The sequence below is a fragment of the Cylas formicarius genome, unplaced genomic scaffold, assembly GCF_029955315.1.
Source record: "Cylas formicarius isolate icCylForm1 unplaced genomic scaffold, icCylForm1.1 PGA_scaffold_10__41_contigs__length_53128322, whole genome shotgun sequence".
NCBI lineage: Eukaryota > Metazoa > Arthropoda > Insecta > Coleoptera > Brentidae > Cylas > Cylas formicarius.
Genome location: NW_026844214.1, coordinates 2,052,559 through 2,079,289, shown reverse-complemented (window position 1 = coordinate 2,079,289; position 26,731 = coordinate 2,052,559). Strand labels below are relative to the sequence as shown.

General features: G+C 32.9%; 1 protein-coding gene across 2 annotated transcripts in view; it reads left to right on the top strand.

The window, feature by feature from the left end:
* Window positions 1-26,731, top strand: part of LOC132698459 (sodium/calcium exchanger 3) — a 204,683-nt gene that overhangs the window by 131,028 nt on the left and 46,924 nt on the right. Inside the window, exon 3 of one of the 2 annotated variants that reach the window (XM_060664525.1) lies at window positions 12,917-13,053. In XM_060664525.1, the coding sequence (XP_060520508.1) occupies window positions 12,917-13,053 (137 nt within the window). Of the gene's footprint in view, window positions 1-12,907; window positions 13,054-26,731 lie in introns of both variants that reach the window. The other variant, XM_060664516.1, reaches the window with a different exon arrangement.

Below are 26,731 nucleotides of genomic sequence, written 5' to 3'. Positions count from 1 at the left end.
GTATGAGTTTGATCCTAAGAAAAACATAGTGATATACCCACATACTAAGTTTATGTTGAATGTGTGAAATTGCAAACCAACCTTAATCATATTTAATTCAATAACTGAAGAACTATTTCCCACTGCCTTGCCAGGAAATGCCCATGTTTGAATAGTCTTCAAGTTTCTTTGCTATCATTTCCGATTCAATTGGAATACTTACTAGCAATTTAAGTACATTGTGATAACAGAAACCCTAGCGCATCTTCCATCTTCCATCGGTTCTAATTAGAGATGTTTTGAGTAGATAATAAAAATGCAAATATTCGGAGCATACTTTACTTGTGTTTTTGTGTTTTTCTCGTAGTGTAGATTTTGAATTAGTATTAATATCGATTACAATTGACACCCCAATTTTTCCCTAGGCTATGTGGATGTAGGTAAGGCTTTTACTGCTTGTTATCTTAATTATTTTGCGGAATATACACTAAAATCACATTCGCTTTTGATGTTATTATGAAATAATAGAAATTGCTTAACGATTGCGAATTTATTACGACCCGAATCTAATTTCATTTGAAGTTTATCTATAGGTTTCTTCCCGGTAATAGAGTAAATATCAACAATGGTATGGGAAAAAATAGAATGAACACAACTCATTAACAGGGAATTGTATTTCAGTTTTGAAATGGACAAAATTCGGTTTCCTGAAAGAAGAAATGGGAAAAAAATCAAAAAAGTATTGCTTTTTTACAATTATACATGAACATATTTAAAAAATTATATCACTTTTGTTATTTATTTTATTTAATGCAAACTATCAACAAAAGTCCGGTTTATTTTGCCCATATCAATTAATTATTAACATTTTCAATTTTGGTTTGGTGTTTTAGTAATGAATATTGTAAATATAAGTAGAGCCATTATTTTTGGCGATTAATACTTTGTAACATATTGTTATTGGTAGGTTTCTTCTGTTTACTTCAAATTATGTAAATTTGTCAAGTTTTTCCAAAAAAGATTTTGGTGTATGCCTAATGTCTAAACTTTCAATATTTTGGATTCTAAATTTTGTGATTTTTTTAATTAAGGAATTGAATAATGCAGGATTATTTTTTTATATTTAAGTTAAATTTGCGAAATCCATGTGACTTAATTTTTACTCAATTTCAGATACTTCACAGAAAAAAATTATATTATAAATGATCCCTTTTGTTCTTAAGAAAAAATAACTTTAATTAAATTAATTCAAAAACTCACGACTATGAAACACGCTTTAAACTTGGTGAAAATTTAACTTTTCAAAAAATGCATTTATCTGTTGGACAAAAAAAATTACTTTTATGCTTTTCTAGAACTAAAAATTAAATTAAATTAAAATCATTTCAAAAACAGCGAATAGTAATATGACTCTGTGCTCATTATTTCTTGCGACCTCAAATTTGATCTCCAAGAATTAACATACTTAAGATTACTTCGTCAATCACTTTTATCTTCTTTTCCGTAGATTTAAGTCTCTTACATTCTAATTATCTTTTTGTTTTTAGGATGGTCAGGCAATTTAAAATGCAAATACAAACGACGTAAAACGGGCTTCACTTGTCTTTTCACGCCCACCACTGTAAAACATGAAAATTACCATAGCATAATAGTTCAAGAAAGAAAAAATAACCGATTCGACTAAAAATTCCAGGTTTATTACGTTTCGCACTCTGCATTCCGCGTTTCCTCCCCATACAGCGTCAGAAAACGATACTTTAAAATGTGACGCTACTCGTTTTCCTCCATCTCGTCGATGACGTCAGCAACTGACTTTGAATGAAAAGTGGACATTCTCTGCTTTCTCTTGACAGCTTGCAATCACAGTTAAAGCTCCTTATTCTCCAAATATCCTTTGTAAATGGACTAAAAGAAGTAAAATATTATATCTAATTACAAATTTGCCTAAAGAATGTTGTTGTGTTTTTGAGAATATAAATAAACAGAATGGGAGCAACCTTATTACTCAATAAATAAAGTATATTTGTAAACGTTAATGTTGCATTCTATTTTTAAAAATTGTGATCGAGTAACACGTCTCTACTGCCTTTTTTCTAATTTAATACGTCAGCTAAAAAAATCTGCGTTATCGTTTATACCTTTTGGAGACTCATTACGCTCATTCAATGTCAACGAATCAACTATACGGTTGATAAAAAAAAATCCGAAGATAAAATAGGGTCGTCATTGTAGATCGAACACCCTTTATATTTTAGTGCACTCGTTTTTGACAAATTGGCAAAAATAGGAAAGTTTTATATAATCTCAAAGAGTGCCCTGACTGACAAATAAAAATACGTTTATGTTTGACATATTAGTAAACAACGTTGATGATTGAATTATTGTCCGAGTCATTATTGTTGAAATGGTTTTACGAGAATTCAGCATCCGTGCAAGGAGTGATATGCTTCAAGAATACTTTCTGAATAATAAAAGTACAACCGCAGCCTGTCGTAAATATATTAGACTCTGTCCAGAGCGCCGAGCTCCTTCAAAACAGATATTTGCAAGACTGACAAAGAAATTAGCAGAAAATGGTAATGTATTAAATGCTAAAAATGTATATATACATATTAGGATTCTATGAAGCACATTCAGTTTCCTCAGTTGCTAGAGTAAATGAAGAAACAGGTATTTCTCGGGGATAAATCCACTCAGTTTTGAAAGAATATAAATATAATGCATTTAAATTTCGTAAAGCTCAAAAACTAAGTGCAGAACAATGTCGAAGGAGGATGCAGACATAATGACAATAATAATATTTTGAAAAACATTTTATGGACTGATGATAGTTCGTTCATTACAAGAAAGAGTTGTAATAGACAAAATACGCGATATTTATTTTTAAATAATCCTAAAAAAATACACGAAATAAAAATCCAAGGGTACCAATCAATTAATGTACGGTGTTATGTCATAGATGGGCATATTTAGGGTCCGATATTTATAGGTTAAAAGTTAACTGGAGATTATTATTTGCAACTTTTAGAGTACGAAATATATAGAAGATTTACTCCTAAATATATCAGCGCTGATTATATGGCAGCAATGTTGTGCAAGTTAAAAATTTTCTTAACATGCAATATCTCAGAGATTGGCCAGCCAACAGCCCCGACTTAACTTTAATGGTTTTTTCTTTTGGGGACACATAAAAAATAACGTTCACAGAACTCTTTGTAATAATGTAAACAGTGGTCACATACAGCAGTATTTAGAATAGTTAAAGAATTTTTTACTTTAGTGTGTCTTGTCATTTTTATTTTTTTTTTGTTCAACTTAAAATTTGAAATTATATAAAAATTTCGTATTTTTCCCTATTTGTCAAAAACGAATATACGACGTATAAAATGTTACATCAATGTAAGATATTCTGTTGAAGACATATATAATATACAGAGTGTCCCATTTAAAAAATATGATGTCCGAAAATTGACAGCCTTTTGTTTTATACGTCACTTCGAAAAAACTTGGCTACTAACCCCACATTTTGTTTTTTAGTTTACCTTGATATCTCTAAAAACAAAAAAGTTGCATCCAATTAAAATATCAAAACATGGACAACCTGGAATGCTAATAAGAAACCGTGCGTTAGGAGCGCTAGTTTTGGTGACTGGTTCCAAAATGGTTTGGTTTCTGAACTTGAGACTTATATAAAAAGGGAATCGGACAATGCACTAGGTCATCCTCGCGAACTGGAAGCTATGCATCCAAATATAAAAGTGACAACCTATGGACCAAGGAATAATCCAGACCTTTAAGCTCTATTACATTAGACGAATTCATATCATATTGGATAATATGCAATGTAATCCCGATATGAATGTTATGGAATGCTAGAAGAAATTTGACATAGCGAAATGTATCGTAAATATAAAAGAATGATGACGAAGAATCTGTTCAAGTTCAAACTTTGATTGCAAACATGCCCGAAATCGCGAATGGAATAGGAACGAGACGAATTAGAACGGATTGGAGGAATTGGAGCAAAATGTTAAATTGAAGAAGCATCAAGAAGCATCAAAAACCTGACATTTAATTTGAAAACTCTTAGTGAAGGTCTTATTTTTAAGAGGCAAATTGCTAATGCGACGGCTGCATATCAGTTTCAATTGAGGGAGCTTTTAAAAACTGCCAACCAAGAGAAAATTACAAAATTCTTCAGGCCATTGCCTAAGCCTTAGAAAATTAATCAAAATGTTCAAAAGCTTCAATTGCATAATTTTTTTGTATACAGGGTGTTCGGAAATTGAATTCGGAAATTTGAACGGAAGATTCAACGTGGTAAAATAATCGTAGTAAGCCATGTAATAAAAAAATCGAGGTCGTAATATTGTCAAAATTTCACAAATCTGTCACTAGAGGGCACTTTCCCTAGAACAATTTTTGTACTATACTTTTTTCCCTGCATTTTATTTATTTAGACCGATACTACAAAATAGAACGGATCGCCTTAAGCAGAATCTATAACCCCTTTTCAAAATGCTCACCGTTTATTTCTAAACATTTTCTTATACATTTTCAAAAAATTCTGTCGAAGGCGAAAAAATACGCCTAACTTATTTCTAATGATTTCGCAACCGTTTATTAATTTTTGTCGTAGATCATTGATATATTTTATAGTTGTTTCATACATTAAAAAGTCCATCGGATTAAGGTCTGGTGGGCGACGTGGCCAAGCTATGGTCCGCCTCGACCATCGATGTGCAAGGTCTGATTTAAATACCTTCGTACAGCCAGGTACCTCTTCCAGTAAAGAAATTACAAATATACTTCCCCATTAAGACGTCCTATAAGATTATCTCCTATAATCTCTGCCCATTCCTTTAGAAAAATCTATTTTTGCATGCTGTTGCAACATTTACAATGCCATCACGACTGAAGGCAGCCTCGTCAGTGAACAAAATGACATTTAAGAATTCAGAGTAATTTTGAATTTTTCCTAAAATTTGATTGCATAAAATTACTCTCAATTGACCATCACCTTCATACAGTGCTTGAACTTTTTGAACATGAAAAGGCCGAAGATCACTTTCATGCAAAACTGTAGAGCAAGCAATTCTTTCCTGAGCAGCAGGTTGGGATAAGCCTAGATATAAAGCAGTCGTGCCTGATCTGCATTTCCATTTGCTCTTCCGTAGTAAAAATGCATATCGCGATATTCAGGATTTGAATATTCCAGTAGCATTTGGATAATAAGTTCATTTTAATAGAAACTAATTTTTAACGGATAGTGACAATTTCCGAACACCCCGTATTTTTTTTATTAGGCACTTAGGAATAATCCCATATAAATAACCATTCCGTATTAGCGTGCCTTGTAAGGCTATGATGAAGTAAAATATCGTTCCCAATAGCCTTCCCAATAGCGAGCGCATTGGCATTTAGAGGAAAACCCTAACCAAGATGCTCCAGTAACCAATCAACTTGCTTTTCATTCATCTGAGTTGCCGCGAAATAACATTATTCTCTCTTTCCATCAAATTAGGATACCACACGTGTGACGGCATCGCACCGATATTACATGCGGATGATTATTCCTTTGTCAATCCAATCCCTCTCTGCCGGAGGTAGTTCAAGTTATGCAGCAGGATTTCGGACTTGCGAAGGCGTAATATTAAAGAAAATTTATCTCGTCGGTTCATGCTTGGAGATCGAATAGTGCGGAGTATTAATATTCGGCGAAAGTCTTTAAATAAGTTTAAAGGGGACCAAATTTAGCAAATAATTCTTAGATGGCCGAGAAGGCGAACAACAGATTTGAAGGAAAATATTTTCTTTATAGTTTTAATTTATTTATTGAATAGTGCAAGAATTTTCGACATCAGCTTCATTTTCCTGTGGCGTATCCTCCGCAGGTTTGCCTTCATCGACATTCTGTAAAAACTGTTTACTCTGAAAATACGCAAAATACAATAATAAAATGGCCATATATTATATTATTACTAAAAACTATAATCATTACTATTACTACGATGCACAGTTTTTTTAAATCATCTCTGTTTTATTTCAAAGTTCTATACACCTAAAAAAGCACCAGTTCTAAGGTTCGTTTTTAACGTTATTCTCTAAAGCAAATAATAAACAAGATATATTGCTATTTGGACACCCGGTATGTTGAAGAGACAAAATGCAACCCTGTCAAACATCTTGTGGTTGAAGTTAGATTTGGATTTGGATTCGGATTTTCGAATATTACAGCGGACCAGTTCGTTATTTACCTTAATTAAAAAAACGCATTCCGGAAAGTAAGGACGGAAATATGGTAAAGGAACAACAAAAAACCATATCCAATGTTGGTATACATAAAATATCTAAAAATCGAACGCTGTCCCGGATCAACCAGACAATTGAAAAACCACTTACGAGAACTTCAAAATAATGTATTAATCAACCACCTGAAACAGTCAGGAAGATACAAAACTATCCCAACTAGGAAAAATCCAAAAGTTAGATATATTTATTTCAAAATCTCAAAAAAATCAGACGTCCCAGATATTGTATTAGACCACTGGAAGAGTCTCAAAATGATATATTACTCAACCACCTCGAAAAGGTCGGAACACCGTGTCTTTATCAAATGCAATATTTACAAACTAAATATACCGAAAAATGACAATAAAATCTCAATTAATATTGTTGTTAGAATTTAAGTTTAATAATACAGCAATACATTTGAATGACTCATTTTGATAATATCCATGACTTCCAGTAAATTTAATTTTCTGCTTTTTGCGGCTGTATGTAAAATATCAAAATTGTCGTCAAAAATGTGTTTTTCTGTGTTTAAGTGTGTAGCATAATTAGAATCTAGACTATTGTTTTTGAATGTTTTTTTTTATGTTCACGAATGCGTTTCTTGAAGGATCGACCTGTTTGTCAAATATAAATTTTAGGACAAGATCCGCATTTCTACCTGTAGACACCTGATTTTTGAGATTTTGGACATTTCGTTTTATTGTTATTTAAAAATTTTCCTATTGTGTTATTAATTATGAAAGCTATTTTTAAACCACATTTTGACAAATGTTTTGAAACTTTTTTCACTGGGTTCTCCTATGTATGTAAAGTTTGTAAATTGTTCTTGTTCTGTATTTCTTTTTTATCTATAATTTTATCGATAATGGACGGATTGTAGCCGTTGTTCAGTGCAATTTGTTTAATGATATTAAGTTCTTTGTTGTAACTTTCTTTTGAGAGTCGCGTATTAAGAAGTCTGTGTATAAAAGAGTGAAATGCAGCCATTTTGTGTGTGTAAAGGTGATTTATATACACAAAATGGCTGCATTTCACTATTTCATATACAGACTTCTTAATACGCCACTCTCAACAGAAAATTACAACAAAAAACTTAATATTATTAAACAAATTGCACTGAACAACGGCTACAATCCGTCCATTATCGATAAAATTATACATAAAAAACAAATCCAGACCACAGTAAACTCTATTCATCCGAAACCTAATACAGAACATGAACAATTTAAAACAATTACATACATAGGAGAACCCAGTGAAAAAAGTCTCAAAACTTTTGTCAAAATGTGGTTTAAAAATAGCTTTCAGAACTAACAACACAATAGGAAAATTGTTAAAAATCAATAAAACGAAATGTCCAAAATCTCAAAAATCAGGTGTCTACAGGTTGAAATGCGGATCGTGCCCTAAAATTCATATTGGACAAACAGGTAGATCCTTCAAGAAACTAATGAACTACCATAAAAGAGCGTTTGAAAACAATAGTGTAGATTCTAACTATGCTACGCACTTAAACACAGAAAAACACATTTTTGAGACAATTATTTGTTTAACGATCAATTAAATTTAAATACCTCTCCATTATTAAACTTAAATTCTCACAACACTAATAAGGTTTTCTTGTCATTTTTCGGTAAATATAGTAGCAGGTAGTTCGTAAATATTGCATTTGATAAAGACACGATGTTGTCGAAACAATTTTCATTTGAATATATATAATTTCGTGAAAATATGAACTTTTAGTTCTTATTTATTTTGTTAAATGGATTTTCATCAAGTAAAAGCCACCTCAGTTCAATTACCCCCAATTATCAAATACTCAAATATTCGTTATATATATTTCGCAATCTCAGAAAAATCTGACGTTATCCTTGACTTTGAATTAGACTATTGAGGAGCCACTTAGGAGAGCTTCAAAATGATAGCGCAACCACGTTCAAACCATCGGGAATATATAAAACTACCCCCAATAATCAAACACCCAAATGTTCGTTATATTTCGCAATCTCAAAACAATTTATTTTTATTTATTTTATTTAATTAATTAGGAGAGTCTAATTGAATATCTGCGACGTCGGATTTTTTTGAAATTCCGGAATAAATTAAACGAATTTGCTAAATAAATATAGAGAACTTTTGGGTATTGCGTTATTGAGGGTTGTGCAATACATCATTTTGAAGCTCTCCTAAGTAGCTCTTCAATGGTCTAATTTAATATCTGAGACAACAATATATCAAACTTTTGAGCATTTCATTATTGGGGGTTGCCCAATACAACATTTTGAAGCTCTCCTAAGTAGCTCTTCAATGGTCTAATTCAATATCTGGGATAACGATAAATCAAACTTTTGAGCATTTCATTATTGGGGATAGTTATATATCGTCCCCACTGTTTCAAAGTGGTTGAGTAATACATCATTTTCAAGCTCTCCTAGGTGACTAGGAGATTCCGAAATCAATAAAAAGAATTTTAGGATATCTCCATTATTGGGGGTGGTTTTACATCGTCTCCACCGTTTCGATGTGGTTGAGCAATACGTCATTTTGAAGCTCTCCTAAGTGGTCCTTTAAAGGCCTAATTCAACATCTGTCAGCATGTCCACAGGAATATGTTTTTTTAATTAAGATAATTAACGAACTGGTCCACTGTAATATTTGCAAATTCAAATCCAAATCCAAATCTAACTTCAGCCACATTCAAACATCGTTGTTTCCCATATAGTAGCTATTTGGTGTCCCCTAGTCCGTCACCAAGTGATTGCGGATTCCTCCTGGCATAGTTACATCGAGAACTGCTAATCACACAAAAATTACTTCTAGGGAACCTCCTAACCTTATATCACGAAAATCCCTAGTTCACTGCCCTCTGGCGTTTCACCGTAAAACTAACAAAAATATTGTCATAAACGTTTACACGTGCCTACGTTAGATGGCGCTATTCAAAAATAAGTTTTAAGTTAATTCTGCAATTCTAGTTACTGCAATTTCAGGAAAGGATTTTTAATGGACGAATCGCACGTTCTACGGTAGTTTTCCCGACTTCACGCGCGTGGCGAAAGCGCGCGTGAGGCCCATAAATTTCGAAATACCAAATGAGGCACGCTAACACAATTATTTTCACCGATAACGATCCCCTCGTCGGTTTCAAAGGGTCGTTATGCAATTTCGTCTAATTTTAAAATTTCTCCTCGCACGCCGGGCTGATTGCGCGCCGAAAGTTCCCGGCGATTTTAATTAAACTATCACTTGTCTCGGCCAAGTTAATTTCAATGAAGCTAACAATTAACCGAGCTGGGACGGTGGAGGGGGAAGTTTGTGCAGAAGATTGGATTATAATAATAAGATGATATTGCCATAAAACTGTCAAAAAATGATAAACCTCAAGGACCAGACAACATGCTATGAGCAACCTTCCACCTGATAAATGATCGAAACATAAAAATATTAACAAGGTTTTTTAATAATATATACGACACTGGAAACATCCGCACAGACTGCCTTTATAATTTATTTATAACATTTATAACCCTACCAAAATCAAATAACTCACAAAGATGTAAAGACTCATTAGCTAATAGAGTCATTTTTTAAAACTGCTTCTTCGAATCATGTACTCAAGACTCTACAGAAAATGTTTTAAGAGAGGGTTTGGAACCATGAAGGTCACCTTCAGTCTGCAGACGTTGGTGCAAAATTGCCTTGACCAAAGAAAGAAAACCTTCAAACGTCAATCTATATTGGCACCAGGCAGCTGAAACATGTCTTCAAAACTCAGTAACAACAGAATTTGAAATAAGGAAGGAAGTCAAAAGGGCTGCATTCTATACCCAATGCTTTTCAATCTCTATGTGAAGAGAGCTTTTCCTGAGATAAAATCCGAAATACCCATGGGTATTATAGTTAATGGTATCCCAATTAATAATATAGGCTACGAAATACTGTCAGTGGGGCAAGCCAACAGAGAGGCTTAAAGATTAACACCAACAAAACGAAGCTTATGGTTATATATAGAGATATCTTGCCAAACCTATATCTCCAACTCAATCGATGGTGTATGGTGGTCGACCAGTGGAACCCAGAACTTGAAATTAGATGCAGGATAGAACAAACAAGAACAACATTTCTGAGATTAAAAAAAATCTTCACCAACCGGAATCTAAATTTCAAATTCAGGTACAGAATGGTTAAGTGTTATGGAAGCGTGAGTGCTTAAAGCTGTTTCTATGAACCGCATTGGAAGACCGAAAACTCTACGACCATAAATTGGACTGGGTGGCTTTTGCTTGATTGAATTCCGTTTAACAAAATAAATAAGAACTAAAAGTTCAGATTTTCACGAAATTATATATTATGACAAGACAATTGTTTCTATAACAACGTGTATAACGCAATACATTTGAATGTCTCATTTTGATAATATTCATGGCTTCCAGTAAATTTAAATTTCCACTTTTTGTGGCTGTATGTAAAATATCAAAATTCTCGTCAAAAATGTGTTTTTCTGTGTTTAAGTGTGTAGCATAATTAGAATCTAGACTAATGTTTTTGAATGTTTTTTTATGTTCGCCAATGCATTTCTTGAAGGATCTACCTGTTGGTCCAATATAAATTTTAGGACAAGATCCGCATTTCAAGCTGTAGAGACCTGATTTTTGAGTTTTTGTCAATAAACATCTGTTGCAGCAATAAATGCACTATATTTTTGGTCGTATTATATAATAGACATTATACATTGATAAGTCGGTTATCCTTTGAAATAAATTACATCGGGCCAAGCAATTTTAATACAGGACGCGACGGATGCGACGAAATCGGAAATCTGCGAGGAGTCGGTTTAGTTAACGGACGATTTGGAACTTCGTTTATTATTTGCGAAATGTTTGACGGGCGATATTAACGGTAATTAAATCAATCGCGATTTCGGTGCAGTGAAATTACGGAGAATGGGCTTTGTGTTAGAATTCGGTTCCCACTCCATTTAAGACTAATGGAGAATTGCAAAAAAAAAATGATCATGGGAATGTGTGTAATGAGATGGAAATAAGTCTCTAACGAAGTTTATTCCGGGGTAAAGTTCGGTGAGTTCGCATTTAAGTTTAAACTGAGTTGGGATTTTCAGATTATTATCTTCACTTTCCATTATTTCGGAAATATTATGTTCTGGATGGTAATACCATCGCACCATTATTAATTATTATTTATTATTATTTATTATCATTATTTATTTAAATTTTTATGTTTTCTATATTAACAGTCGCCAATTTTTGTTTTTTCCCAAAAATACTTTAACGTGTTAATATTAAGTTTGTGTTTACATAACCATTCATATATTCGGTTCAAATCACTGTTAATACCATGTTTCATCTGTAATGATATCGCGAAGCTACTTTTAGACATGGGTTTTACAGCATACAAACCTACTGAGTGGCGACTTTTCATTGACACTTCTAAAAGAAGTTTGAAATGCGTTTTACCGCACAATGGTAATAAATTTGCATCTATTCCAATTGCCCATTCAACAAAACTCAAAAAATATATATATTAGTAATTACTTTAAATTAGTTTTAGAAAAAAATAAATACTCGGAACATCAATGGCCGATTTGTGTAGATTTGAAAATGGTTAATTTTTTACTCAGTCAACAGAGTGGATACACGAAATACCCGTGCTTTATTTTTATGTGGGACAGTAGAGCAAAGCAACATCATTGGAATCAAGATGTTTGGTCTGTGAGAGATTCTTTAACTGTGGGTAAAGCCAATGTAATAAGAGAGCCATTGGTAAGCAGAGACAAAATAATACTCCCACCATTACATATTAAGTTAGGAATGATCAAGCAATTTGTAAAGGCATTAGACAAGGACAGAAACTGTTTTAATTACATTTATAGAAAATTTCCGAAGCTTGGTGTGGAAAATATTTGATTGTTCTCAAATAGGGCAAATGATGAAAGATTCAGATTTTATCAAAGTTATGCCTGTTCCGGAAAGTAAAGCTTGGGAAAGTTTTGTATTGGTACTCCTAGGTAACCATAAAGCACCAAATTATGAAGAAATTAGGGAAAATATGCTGACAAATGTTCTTGGAGCAAATATGAGTATCAAGTTACACTATCTTCGCAATCATCTAGATAAATTCCCCGATAATTTAGGGAATTATAGTGAAGATCAGGAAGAGCGGTTCCACCAGGATATAAAAGAGATAGAAGAACGGTATCAGGGTCGCTGGGATTGTCACATGATGGCAGATTACTGCTGATCTTTAAAAAGAGATTGTCCAAAGAAGAGTTATAAAAGAAAAGCTAATAAAAGGAGTTTTATGGAAATTTAGTTTTAACATTTTATTCTCTATTTACTTCAATGTTTGTTTATCTTTCAAAATAAAACTAATATTTTCAACATTTATGTCATTTTATTTCTTGTTTTTAGATTTTTTTAAATTAAAATGAATATTAAGATTTTAACAAAATCGAGAAACCATTTTTTTTTCGGCGTTTTGCAAATATTTACGCTTTTGTTTTTCGTAGTGCCGTTACTCGTATTTCATTTTTATTTTGCCGAGTTGCGCTCTTTAGTTGATCAAATATTTCGCATATTCGTCGAGGGGCTCTTGAAACGTTTTTTGTGTGTTTTAGACGAAGTAGCGAGCTTGGCGGCGGAAGCGGAGAAGAAACCGCCTGACGAAAGATCGGAGAGGGAGAAAATCGCCATTATGGGCAAACCAAGACTGGGTGAAATAACTAGGGCACAAATTAGGATAAAAGAAAGTAAGGAGTTTAAGGTAAGCGATCGTGATTAAAGAAAAAAAGAAACGATAAATTAAGTCGGATAGCGGTTTTTCCTATTGGTAAGAATGTCATTTATTGTGTTAGTTTTTTTTAGTCAATTCCCGTAATATATGCGAATTTTATTTGCAATAAATTGTTGCGTGAAAAATAGAAGTTTCTCGCATTTCACGCCGTTACTAAATATCATAAAAAATATTTATTGATATCATTTTTTTTATGTAAACTGGTTAAGACTTTTTGTATGTAATTAATTTCTTATTAACAAAAATAATTTTATCAAAGTATTCCACAAAATAGTAACAAGTACGATGTGGCTTATTCAAATTTCAAATAGCCTTATAAAAATAATGTTGAACACATTAGCAGAGGAATTAAGGAAATTAATGTTTAATTTAAGCACAACATAAAACTTCAAAAGAAAGAAAAACAATGGCAGATTTGTAATATTTGCTACGATACCAAATTTTAATTTGCATTGAATACATTTAAATAACTCATTTCCAAATTAAAGTGGTTATACATTTATGAATTATTATATATGCATATATATTTTCAGCGTTTTTATTTATTACGAATAAGGGAGTAATGCTGGAAATTATATATATATATATATATATATATATATATATATATATATATATATATATATATATATATATATATATATATATATATATATATATATATATATATATATATATATATATATATATATATATATATATATATATATATATATAATTATTTTATTATATTATTTATTTATTTATATATTAAATAAAACAAGAAATTACTTTCTACACTGCTATATTTTAATTAAAATTAAATAGAGATTTAAATAACTACTTTGCTAATTAAAGTTGTCATAAATACATGAGTTGTTATATATGAAATTTTGAGCGTTTGTGCTTATAATAAATGAGGGAGAGTTATATATATATATATATATATATATATATATATATATATATATATATATATATATATATATATATATATATATATATATATATATATATATATATATATATATATATATATATATATATATATATATATATATATATATATATATATATATATATATGATGACACTATATTCCGGGATATCATCCGTTCGCTCGTTGAACTCCGACTGGAATCCTGCATCCGACTGGAATCCTGCAAATCTTGCATCCGACTGGAATCCTGCAGACGTTTCGCCAAAATCTCACTTGGCATCTTCAATGCTCGCGCTCCGAAAACACTTCGAACACTGAACAGTGTTCGAAGTGTTTTCGGAGCGCGAGCATTGAAGATGCCAAGTGAGATTTTGGCGAAACGTCTGCAGGATTCCAGTCGGATGCAAGATTTGCAGGATTCCAGTCGGATGCAGGATTCCAGTCGGAGTTCAACGAGCGAACGGATGATATCCCGGAATATAGTGTCATCACATTTTTCCATCCGTGAATCAATACGTGAGAATATATATATATATATATATATATATATATATATATATATATATATATATATATATATATATAATTATTTTATTATATTATTTATTTATTTATATATTAAATAAAACAAGAAATTACTTTCTACACTGCTATATTTTAATTAAAATTAAATAGAGATTTAAATAACTACTTTGCTAATTAAAGTTGTCATAAATACATGAGTTGTTATATATGAAATTTTGAGCGTTTGTGCTTATAATAAATGAGGGAGAGTTTCTTTAAGGACTAATACTTATTTATTAGAGAGTATACTCCTGTTTCAATTTTTTCAGTAGGCCCAGACGCAGGATAGACTAGAAAATTTGAAACCCAACCTATATAAAATGGTTATTTAATAAAATACATTAATAAATTAAATCAAACAAAAAATTAATGACAGGTCAGTAATATTCTATGCACTGCCAAATTTTGATTTAAATTAAATAGATTTAAATAACTAGTTTACTTATTGTTAGTGCTCTTTCTATTTTTTATTAATCCCTGACACAGGATAGACCAGAAAATTTTAAACTTCACCTAGATAAAATGGTAATTTAATAAAATATATTAATAAATTGAATAAAAAATAAAAATATTGGCAAATTTGTAATATTTGCTACGCTGTGCAATTTTATTTTAGATTTAATAGAATTAAATAACTCACTTGCAAATTAAAGTTGTTATATATGAAATTTGAGGGAGAATCCAATGAGACATCAAATATAATTTTTACACTGTAGATAGATCCCAACGTTTTTATTGATTTTCTTTAATTATCTCTCACACAGGATAGATCAAATATTTTAAACCCTAGCTATATAAAGGGTTTTTTTTTTCGATGTATAGAACCTTAAGTTGCAATAAAACAACGATGGATTATTCGCTTGACATGATTTTTATTTATCCGACAGATAATCTTGTGGCATTACATTTTAAATATGATTTCTGGCATATCACCGCCACGGCTGGCGCGGATGTAGTCCAATCTGGACGTCCAATTTTCGATGACTTTTCCAACATTTGTGGCCGTATATCGGCAATTACACGACGAATGTTGTCTTCTAAATGGTCAAGCGTTTGTGGCTTATCCGCATAGACCAATGACTTTACATAGCCCCACAGAAAGTAGTCTAGCGGTGTTAAATCACAAGATCTTGGAGGCCAATTCACAGGTCCAAAACGTGAAATTAGGCGGTCACCAAACATGTCATGTTTGGTGACCGCCTGAGAATAAATCACTTGACAGCTGTTAAATCGGTCGCCATCTTGAACAGTAATGCCAACTTAAAGTTCTATACATCGAAAAAAACCACCCATTAAAATGGTTATTTAATAAAATACATTAATAAATCACATAAAACATAAACATTTTTAACGTTTGCCATACTGTGAAATTTCAATTTAGATTTAATAGATTTAACTTATTTGCAAATTAAAGTTGTTATATATGAAATTCTCAGCGTTTGTACTTATTAAAAATGAGTTAAAATGCAATACAATGATACTTCAAATATAATTTTTACTCTGTAGATAGATCCCAGCCTTTTTTTCGAATTTCTTTAGGCCGTAATAATTATTCTTAGTAAGTTTATTGCCGTTATAGATTTTTCTTAGAATTAGATTATTCCCTGAGACGGAATATATTAAAAAATGCCAGGATGTAGTTTTTGTTTAGTTAGAAGCAGTATGGTTGTTAATTAACTCACGAATTTGACAAATATTTTGTAAATCAGTAAGTACAATTAAATTTTCAAAATAAATCAAAAAATATGCTGCTATAAATAAAACATAATTTTATTACACTCCGTCTCTCCCCCTCTATTGTATGTTATTTTTCGTTATATTGGTTTACATTGTGTTGCACTTATAATGAATTCTGCCCTTTCTCTTTATAGTTTATCGATACAATTATTTTTTGTTTTCCTTATGTTTTATTTATCAACAAATTTAAGCTTTTCCTTCGTTTTACGTATCGTTATACAAATATTTTAAGGAAAACTTAAACGTACAAACAAACTTTATTATTATTTCAACACTTATTAAGGAGACATAAGAGTCGAAAAAAACATCCAATTCGCTAATGCGAGGGCATAAAAATTTATTACCGTCATCAAATCTCCTTTAGCGTGAACTCCCCCACTTAAAAACAACAGGTGTTCTTTTGTTTCATCGCGGACGCACACCATTAGGGATTAATCTAAACCGGGAGCCTGTAAAACTTAATAAGCGCTAGATTAAAATTGGAACTCCATTGTTTACCCCGAACGGCTAAGACAAAGTGGGATTGGGTCCGACGCATTAATCATAAAACATCCGCCGCCTCATCCTTCATTTGCTCGTTTTTGGGCAGGGACGTTACGCCTATACGGAGAATTTTAAGCGTCTCCAGTCCGTGGAGAATATTTATTAGTAAATGGATGTTTTCGCCATCGGCGAGAGGCAACCCTGACCGAATACCGAACGAAATTGTTCAGTGGTTCGGCCGTTGAATATTCAATGATATTATATCGAAAGCACCATCGAGGAGTCATTGATAAAAGGCCTAAAGGCGGCCAGCGAACATATACGGAGGTGTAACCCGTCCTTCGTAAGAGTTATCAATGGAAAAGCCGAGTGGTTGGTGGAAGCAGTTGCGGGAAATTCAAGTTTTGACTTTTGAATGTCTCTTTGTAAACTGAAATTATGTTTAATGACGATTATCGCTCACTATGGTTGTTTTTGAAGAAAATCTTTGTCGTTATTTTATAACAGTCCATTAGGCAACGACTTGTCAAATTAGATCCAATATGACGTCGCGGGGCAAACAAACAAAGTAAATAACATTACTAAATATTTCCGGGCTTTTGAGCCGTGGTCCCGAGATTAAACTCGACGTTTCGTCTACAACTGCGGTAGACATTTTCAAGAGCGGCGATGCGGTAACGGTCGAAGTGTTCTTCCGTACTGCTCTCCGATGACTGGTTGGTTGACTGGAAGATCTGCCGTATTTAAGCGCGCTGTAGTGGGCGTGACCTCGGTGGCGGGCTTGGGTTGAGCTTGTCTGGGTAAACACGTTGTTTTGTTGATGACCTGAGTCCATGTTTTACTGATATTGAGACCTTCTTCTTTTCTATTGAAATTATTCTGATGTTTTTGAATTTCAATAGCTTCTCTGAAAAGACGTGGATAAAAATGTGGTGTTTTGTCCAGTACCTGCGTGTCTTTGAACATGATACGATGGTCACCTTTGTAAAAAGCATGTTCTGCCACTGCTGATTTTTCCGTGTGTCCAAGCCGGCAGTTCCTTTTATGTTCCTTTAGGCTTGTTTCAATGCTTCTCTTTGTGGTACCTATATATACCGAGCCACAGGAACACGGAATGCGGTATATCCCTGGTGAAGAAAAGGCGTCCCTTGTATCCTTGGCAGACCTGAGGCTTTGTCTGATTGTAGTCGTTGGTTTAAAGACGACCCGAACGTTGTGTCGTTCTAAATGTTTACCGATCCTGTCTGTGACGTTCTTAATAAAAGGAAATGATACATTCCCTTGAGGTTCCTTTGTCGTATCTCTTGTCTTAGATCTTCTATTTTTCATAGCTTTTTGTATTTCAGAGGTGGTATATCCGTTATTTTTCAGGGAATCGGTCAAGTGATTAATCTCTTCACGTAGGTACTTGGGTTCGCTAATCCGATTAGCCCTTGTCATTAAGGTTTTTATTACCCCCATTTTCTGTCTCGGATGGTGATTAGATAATTTGTTCAGGTAACGTTCCGTGTGAGTGGGTTTTCGATAAACTTTATGACCCAATTTTCCATTTGGTCGCCTTTCTACCTGCACATCTAAGAATGCCAACCTGCCGTCCTTTTCTGTCTCCATGGTAAATTTTATTTTATTGTTAATGGAATTGAGATGCGCCAAGAAGATTTGAAGCTCCTTTTCGCCGTGGCTCCATATTACAAATGTGTCGTCCACGTAGCGGAACCAACACTTGGGCTTCTTTTGGGCAGTATTTAATGACTGCTGTTCAAACTTTTCCATGAAAAAATTTGCTATGACCGGGCTTAATGGGCTTCCCATGGCGTTTAATCTCGGGACCACGGCTCAAAAGCCCGGAAATATTTAGTAATGTAGTTTCTGGCCGTGAAAGCCTAACATCTTTGAAAATTAAATAACGTTTCTTTATAAGCAACAATGTTTTTTTTACCAATTATCTTATTTTGCATCTGTTGAAAGTGTTTAGGTGATTGCTAAACTATAGAAGCTTTTTGTTAGTTCTTGGTAGGTTTCCGTCCCGACCAAGAGGTGGCGCCACCAGCGATGTCCTACAGTACCATTCCGAGCTTGTACGTACAGTGTCAGCCTAGTAATTTTTCGTCTGAGACCATATGCAGTCATCAAATACTTCTATTTGAAAGGTTTTACACGAAAAAAATTAAAGGAGAGATAGATACAAGACTAGCAGACAATTATTAAGTGGGTTTCTGAATTTAAAATCAGTCGTGTGAGTACCTCTGACGAACAGGACAGCCCGTTGAAGTCACAACTTCAAAAATGGTTGAGAAAATCAATTTAAAAAAAATATTTACGCATTTGGCATTTACAGTATAGTTTAACCTAAGAAAAATAAGAAAAATAGTACCCACACATGTCAATCGAGTAATAATACTTAATCCAAACAACACCTACTAATTGCTAAACTACCAAGTTTAGTTGATTAAAAACAGTCTTCTTAACCTTACAATTAAAACTACTAAGAGAGTCACAAAATAAATCAATACGCTCGTTACTTGAGAGTAAAATATTTGTCAGCTTGCACATTCGATTCAAATGCGAGTTAACGCCATAGTTGGTCCTATGAAAATCAATGTTAAAAAGAGCCTTATTTCTTACATTAATAAGAGAAATATGAAGATCGACAGATGCCAGAAGATCTGGAGAATCCATCCAGTTGTTAAGGATTTTGTACAATGTAGAGATGTCAAAAAATATGCGCCTACTCTCCAAAGATGTCAGATTCAAAAGCTTCATAATCTCCTCGTGGTTTATTTCCTCAAATGACATTCCCAATTTAAAACCTATCCCTCTAAAGAATTTACGCTGCACACGCTCTATTTTTTCCTTGTGAATGGCATAGTGTGGTTGCCAGACACAGCTAGCATACTCTAAAATTGAACGCACAAGAGCACAGTACAGCTCCCTATACGTAAAGATGTTTTCAAAACCCTTCCAAGTTCAAAAAACAAACCCAAGCAATCGAATAGCTCTGTTAGTCTAGGTTCTGTCTCTGTGAGATAGCTGAGACCTGTAGGATGTCAGCAGAACGTGTGTGAAATATTTTGCACAACCATTTAAGCATGGAAAAGCTGTGTGCAATGTGGGTGCCGCGTTCTGCAATCCTCGACGATTCGAAAACACATTTCTACTGACAATTCATATCTGGTGATCACTACACTCCTGAAAATAAGGAATAATCAAAACAGTTTGATGCAAAAAGCGAACCAACTCCAAAGAAGGTTAAAACAAGGTTATGGCTACTGTTTTCTGGGATGTGAGAGGAACTATATACATTAATTACCTTGAAAAGGGTAAGATTATCACTGATCAATACTAAGAAGACTTATTGCAGCCTTTGAAGCACGAGGTGCAAATTAAACGACCTCATTTGGTGAAGCCAACAAATTTGTTTCATCACGATAAAACACCTATTGAAGTTTGGATTGACTCCGCAATCTCCTTACTCACCAGATTTAGCCCCCAGCCACTATTACCTGTTTCCTAACCTCAAAAAATGGCTTGGCGGTAAAAGATTTAAGAGCAACAAAGAAGTTATCGTATTAGTTATCAGTATTTTGAGGGGCTTGACGAAGCTAAAACTGGTATAACCAAATTAGAACGTCATTATAAGAAATGTATCTGGTGATGTAGACTATTATTTCTTGGTTATTCCGGAAACTTTTTACCCTACACAAACAAAACTTTTAAGGACATAAAATATGAAAAAGGTTAGAAATGAAAACTTTTGTTGTGGTTGGTTGTGGAAACCGCGCTCGTATCTAGACATCACATATTTCCTCAACATAGTTTTAGAGTTATTGAAATTATCACAATTTTTCAAAGTATTTGAAAGTTCATTATTTTCGGAGAGACCCTCATACAGAATAGAATTTCTCATTTGGTTAGAGCAATATCTATCTACTAAAATAAAATCATTGCGGTTTCACGCTGCAAAATATTTTACTTTATCACAGATGTAATCAGGTAATAGTTTATTTCTTAACTTATGCATAAAAATATTTGCATCATAAATAATTCCTTGTTTAACCGTCATGACATTAACACCATTGGACATTAGGCTTACAGGAGTGCATCTGGTACACTTTAAGCTCGATCTTAATGCTCTATTTTGAATTACTTCAAACTCATTTATCTTATGGTTTGGTATATAGTTATACAGGAGTGTGGAGCAAAATTTGAGAGGTGCCGCAATGCTGTCATATTAAAGGTATTTGGTGACATGGAGAGGCTATGGCCTATTCTACATATAAATAATACTTTTTGTGAAAATTTTCTCATTACATAATCAGTGTTAGTTCCGTGTCTAATATGACTCCAAGGTACTAAATTTTTATGTTTTCTATATTAACAGTACTGAATTTTTGTTTTTTCTCAAAAATACAATCAATAGTTTCGAAAGCTCTCCAAGAACACAGCCAAAAAATAAGATTATTACTATCAACAGCTTTGAGGAAATTGTCACATATATTAACTATCACAGACTCACACGAATGTTGATGACGGAAACCAGACTGATTGGATACTAAAATGTCATTGTTATCGCAAAATGGAAGCAGTTTCTCTTTGACGACCATTTACCATATTTTTTCATAAATCGGAACAGTGTTTATATTTGTGCCTTGAACCTTTACAACTGGACTCACAGTCCAAATTCCACTCGTCCCACCACCCACGTTTTTCACACTATAAACATATTTTTTTACATTGTAGAAAACACTTTATACGTAGGAATGGCTGCTATGATATTATATATATCTGCAACACTATTTACAAAGTATTGATTAAATTTATTGGCGACTTCCGTTTCGTCCGAAAGTGTCTCCACTCCAAACAATATTTCGGCAGGGACCGTTTTATTCTATTCAGGGAGAAAAACTTTTAAGTTTTTCCATAGAACTTTGATCGATTACCCCCTGAAAATAATTATCCATTTCGATTTTTTTTTACAATTTGACTTCCAACTCTTTTAAATTCATTCCAACTGTCCACTGTTTTGTCGTAAACCGCTTTACGATAAAGTTTGTCTCTCTTTTTTATTAGTTCCTTAATCTCAACTGTAATCCATTTTTCATCTGCGCATCCCTAACTTATTGTAATTTTTTCATAGGGCACAGAACTAATACTAAGATATTGACATCCGTGGTATCATTATTGTAAACAGAGTTCATCATTGTATTCTGAAGGTGATCGGTGCTGTAGTTCTTCCAACACCTTTTAACTATTGTTTGATGAGTGGTACAATCTCTAACCTTGTCCAGTTTAACCGATAACAAACCGTGATCATTAATTTTAGGAGTTAAATGGGCTTCACATTTCAGATACCTGTCATTGCTAACAATAAGGTCAATTAAAGTTTGACTCCTGTCAGTTATTCGATCTGGAGATTTAACAATTTGTGAAAGCCTCTTTGAGTATACAATGTTCATCAATATATGGTGCAACATGGTGCTCCAAGTCATAACTCTGGACTTTTAAGACCATTTTTTGATGACAACTTCTTCGAACAATTATTGATTTAACATTTAACATTACGGAGGAGACCAGTAGTTCTTCTAAATGCCATTACAAAAAAAAAGTGCCAGTTTCAGATATAATGTTATCGTAATATTCTTTAGATATAATATTACTTCCTATTAATTAATGTAATAATAGACTATAATAAGTTGAAAATTATTACAAATAGTAGTTAATAACGTATTAAACAAAAAATCACATTTAAATAATTGAATTTTTGACTTTCTTGTATGTTAATCATTGTTAAGTTGGATCTATTTTCCATGGCCTACGGCTACAAATAAAATAAAATACGAGAAAAAATAAGTTTTGAGGTTAATTTTCAAAACAGCTTTATACCAATATATATATTTCTGAAAAGCTTAAGTAATTTCCAATTTACGTAAAAAATAATAAACAGGGTGTTCCATAAAAAAAATACGTTTGCTTCATAACTAATAAACGGTTAGACCAAGTAAAAAAAAAAACTGGATTCTAAGGAAAAAAAACTATAAGAAAGTTTTTTTAAACTTATCAGTCAACGGAGATACAAGGGCGGTGCAAAAATCTAGAGTTTTGAACTTCACCCTGTACCTGAAAAACCAATAAAACCATGATAATTTTATTGCATTTTATTGACGGCATTTTTAATTTCTACGTTAAAATATAACCGAAATGCTCAAAATGTCAGGTACGCAAAAAACATTTTCCAAAAAAAACGCTCTGCCACCGAAATTGCAAAGATCAAACCAACCCAACTTGTCTAACCCGGAGAAAAATTGAACCTTTGTGCCGGAACGAACGGATGCAGAAACCGTGTTTGCCCGGAAAAGGCTGAAATTTATTCAGATGAAATGATTTTACGCGGGCACATTCGTTAAAACGCACATACAGGCTTCGCTAACTAACCAAAATGCTCCGCCCGTTCATTTTTCCCGGCATTAAAGGATTTTTACACGGACGAATGGAAGGGTTTCTGTAAATTGCGAACGTGAACCTATCAAACGGGTCGGCAATAAATCGATACGAGGATTAGTGACAAAATTACCGATAAGACATTCGTATGGACTTACAGTATAGTATATTTCAAGATGGTTTAATATAATGGCTTAATGTAAAGATAAATTGGAGGTTAGATAAACAAATAACAAACGATCGTTTGTTATTTGTTCGTTTCGCGCCGATGTAGATTTACATTGACACTAACATTAACATTAATCGCTATTCATTGTCTCCCTTAAAAAATGGTAAAAGATGAAATTTCATTTTTGATTTTTTTAAATAGTTCGTGAAATAATCTAGCTTCCTGCACAAATATTTACAAACCGGGGTTTCTTGACAGGCGCAATCAATTTGCGTCAATAATTGTAGTACAAATTCCGGAAGGCACTACGTACGGTACTTTTCGTGCATTTGGTAAAGTCTGTTCATAGATATAAGAAAGTGACTAACTGATACGGATTAAGGAAAGACCCGGGCAAGCTGTAAGAATGAAATATGGCCGTACTTTGCTTAAAATTTAATTATTTGAGGTTTTGTTAGGAAAGATAATAGACAATATTTATTTATTTATGAATGAATTTATGTTTAAATCTAAAACAAGATTATAAATTATTTTTATTACCTACTTAAATTACTTAAAATTATTCACATAATATATCAGTATCACTATCGGTATCATCGCCTGTGCTAATTATTATTTGTTCCATATTATTTGCAATATGGATATACGATTGGTCTGCTTTTTCTATATGTTTAACAGAATTTGTCCAACTTTGTGGAGGGATGTTAAAAACTTCGGTTTCTATAAGTTTGAGGACATTGGAGCTAAGACGGGGAAAAACATTGTTACGACGAATGGCAGATTTCAGTTGGTGCCAAACATGTTCAATGGGATTAAATATACAGTGGTAAGGTCTTAAGGCCTTAAAACTGTATGCCCTAGATTTTTTGCATAATTATCACAGACGTATTCCTTTTGTAGGTTCAAGCTTTGTAGAACCTCAATTAATTGGTTTTTGGTATAATCTTCGTGAAAATAAATGTCGTTATTATACATGTGGTTTTGAATTGTTGCTTTTGTGTCACATGAGGAAGGGGTTTTAGTCAACAGTCTACTGTGACAACTTGCATTGTCCATTACAATGACGCTATTAGGAAGAATGTTTGGAACTAATTTGTTTTTAAACCAACTTTGACATAAATCAGCGGTGGTGTATTCATGGTAATCCAGAGAAGAATCTTTAATATTTTTCGCAGACACAGAAAGTCCATTTGGAACCAAACCATTTTTAGAGCCAGCATGCAAAATAGTTATTCTTTTACCTCTTTTTGATGGCGCGTTTTGTTTTACACTTATCAATCGAGTCAACCCAACCCTTTTCCGGGGTATCATAAGTGTCGAACCAGATTTCATCCAAGTAAATAATTGACCTTTGATGTTCTCTGTAAATCCTAATTTTTTTAGATATTCCAGTCGCCATTTCCGAATTCTAAAAGATTCCATTAAAACTTGCCTTTTGTCAATTTTTTTAAATCTAAAACCCATGTGTCCATAAGGTAGTTCTGCCACATTTAACACCGGTTTCATCTTTCGCAAGTCTCCTAATTCAGATATCTAATGTAGGCACGCTTTGTCCCTCGTATAACTGGTAAATTTTACGCCGTATTATATCTTGATCGCACAGCATCCCTTCGTTTTTTCCTCGCTGAAATGGTATTGTTCACAATTCTCCATACAGTTGATGTTGAAATTTTCGTCAATGTGGCCGTTTCTTGTAAAGATGCTTGCTTGATGGCACCACGTTCAATGAGAGTCAAACAAACATTGTTCATAACATCCTTAATCTCAATAGAATAGTATTTTCTACATTCGGACGGGAGCGTCTCCTGAGATACACTAGGCTCGCATATATTTTGCATAATTCGTACACGATTCAACACACGCTGTATTACACACGAAATAAGAATGATTACTAATAAACTTAAACTAAGTAGTATACCAAACCAAAGAATATTAAACACAGGTAGGTATAAATTATTTTCTATTACAGACCACAATTTTACCTGAATTTAAATTCCGAAACTTTAGGTAATAATCTTGTTGCATTGTATGTTAATGACTACCCTTGGATAATCTCATTCAAAGGCAATTGGTCACTTTCTTATATCTATAAGTAGATCATACCTCCTAACTTTTTTGCTCCCAATCCCAGATTTTTAATAAAGGTATCAGTTCTTAGATCTTTTTTACACAAAAAAGTATACGCAATGGTTTGAATTTTGTTTCAAGAGCGGTGGCGGTGGTCAGTGTTGAAAAACAATTTGAATGCACTTTTTCTGAAATTGGATTTCATCACAATTTTTTTTAATATTCTGCTGGTATCGTTCTCCTTCCGAGAGCATCGATATTTTTGTAGATTGGATGGATGAGCTATTGCGTGTATCGATCGCCAGTTCTACTGTTGCTTTTGTTTGCGGTGATTTTAATGTGCACTTCGAAAACGCAAATTTAGGCGAGACTCTTAATATTGTAAATACATTTGCAAGTTACGTGTTCAGTAAAACTGTAACCGAATACACTCGAATCAATATTGACTTGACTTTCTTTCAGTCAGAAATGATTCCCTGTGATTTCTCTGATCATTTTACGTTGTTTTAAAAGTGAAAGTAACATAAATGAATTTCAGGTGAAGTTTTTGTTTGACGGTTTTGGTACAGCTGAAGAGAAATTTGACTTATTGTATAAATAATTTCAGGAATTGTTTGACTCGTTTTTTGCATATCAAAGATGCATGCACAGTGCCAACGGAGCCAAGAAGGGTGGTTTTACATTGAAATTAGGAAACGGGATTAGTTACCTGGAGACTTGCACAAATATTTGAAATATACCAACAGTAATTAAATTTTAACCAAATCTGGAATTACAAAAAGTACCATGAAAAACAACTTAAGAATGCTTAACTTCTTATAACCGCTGTTAACAAATCTCAAACGGCGTCGACGATTATAAAAAATTAAAATAACCTATCTAAACGTAGAAAGTAAAGTAAAAGTTAAAAATTTAAAGACCTTTTTGTGAATTCCGTTAAAGAAATAATAAATAATATAAAAGCAACACAAACAACTAATAAAAAATTTTCAAATCGAAGTGTTCTATTAAAAAAAAAATAAACTTTGTTTTATCATCCTGTATATAAAAAATGTTGATCGGGAAAATAAAAAAAAGGTCATTTTAAGAGAAATCACTTTTGAATTTAATTGTTTTTTGTAACCCCCTGTACACAAAACAGTCACCAATTGCCAAATAACCAGTACATTAAGTTATTCGTAAATTATTTCTGTCGCGATTTCCTTTTTTAATTTGTATCGAAATTTTGATTTTTTGACTTTTCCTTTTTTAAAAAACACAATATTAATGTTA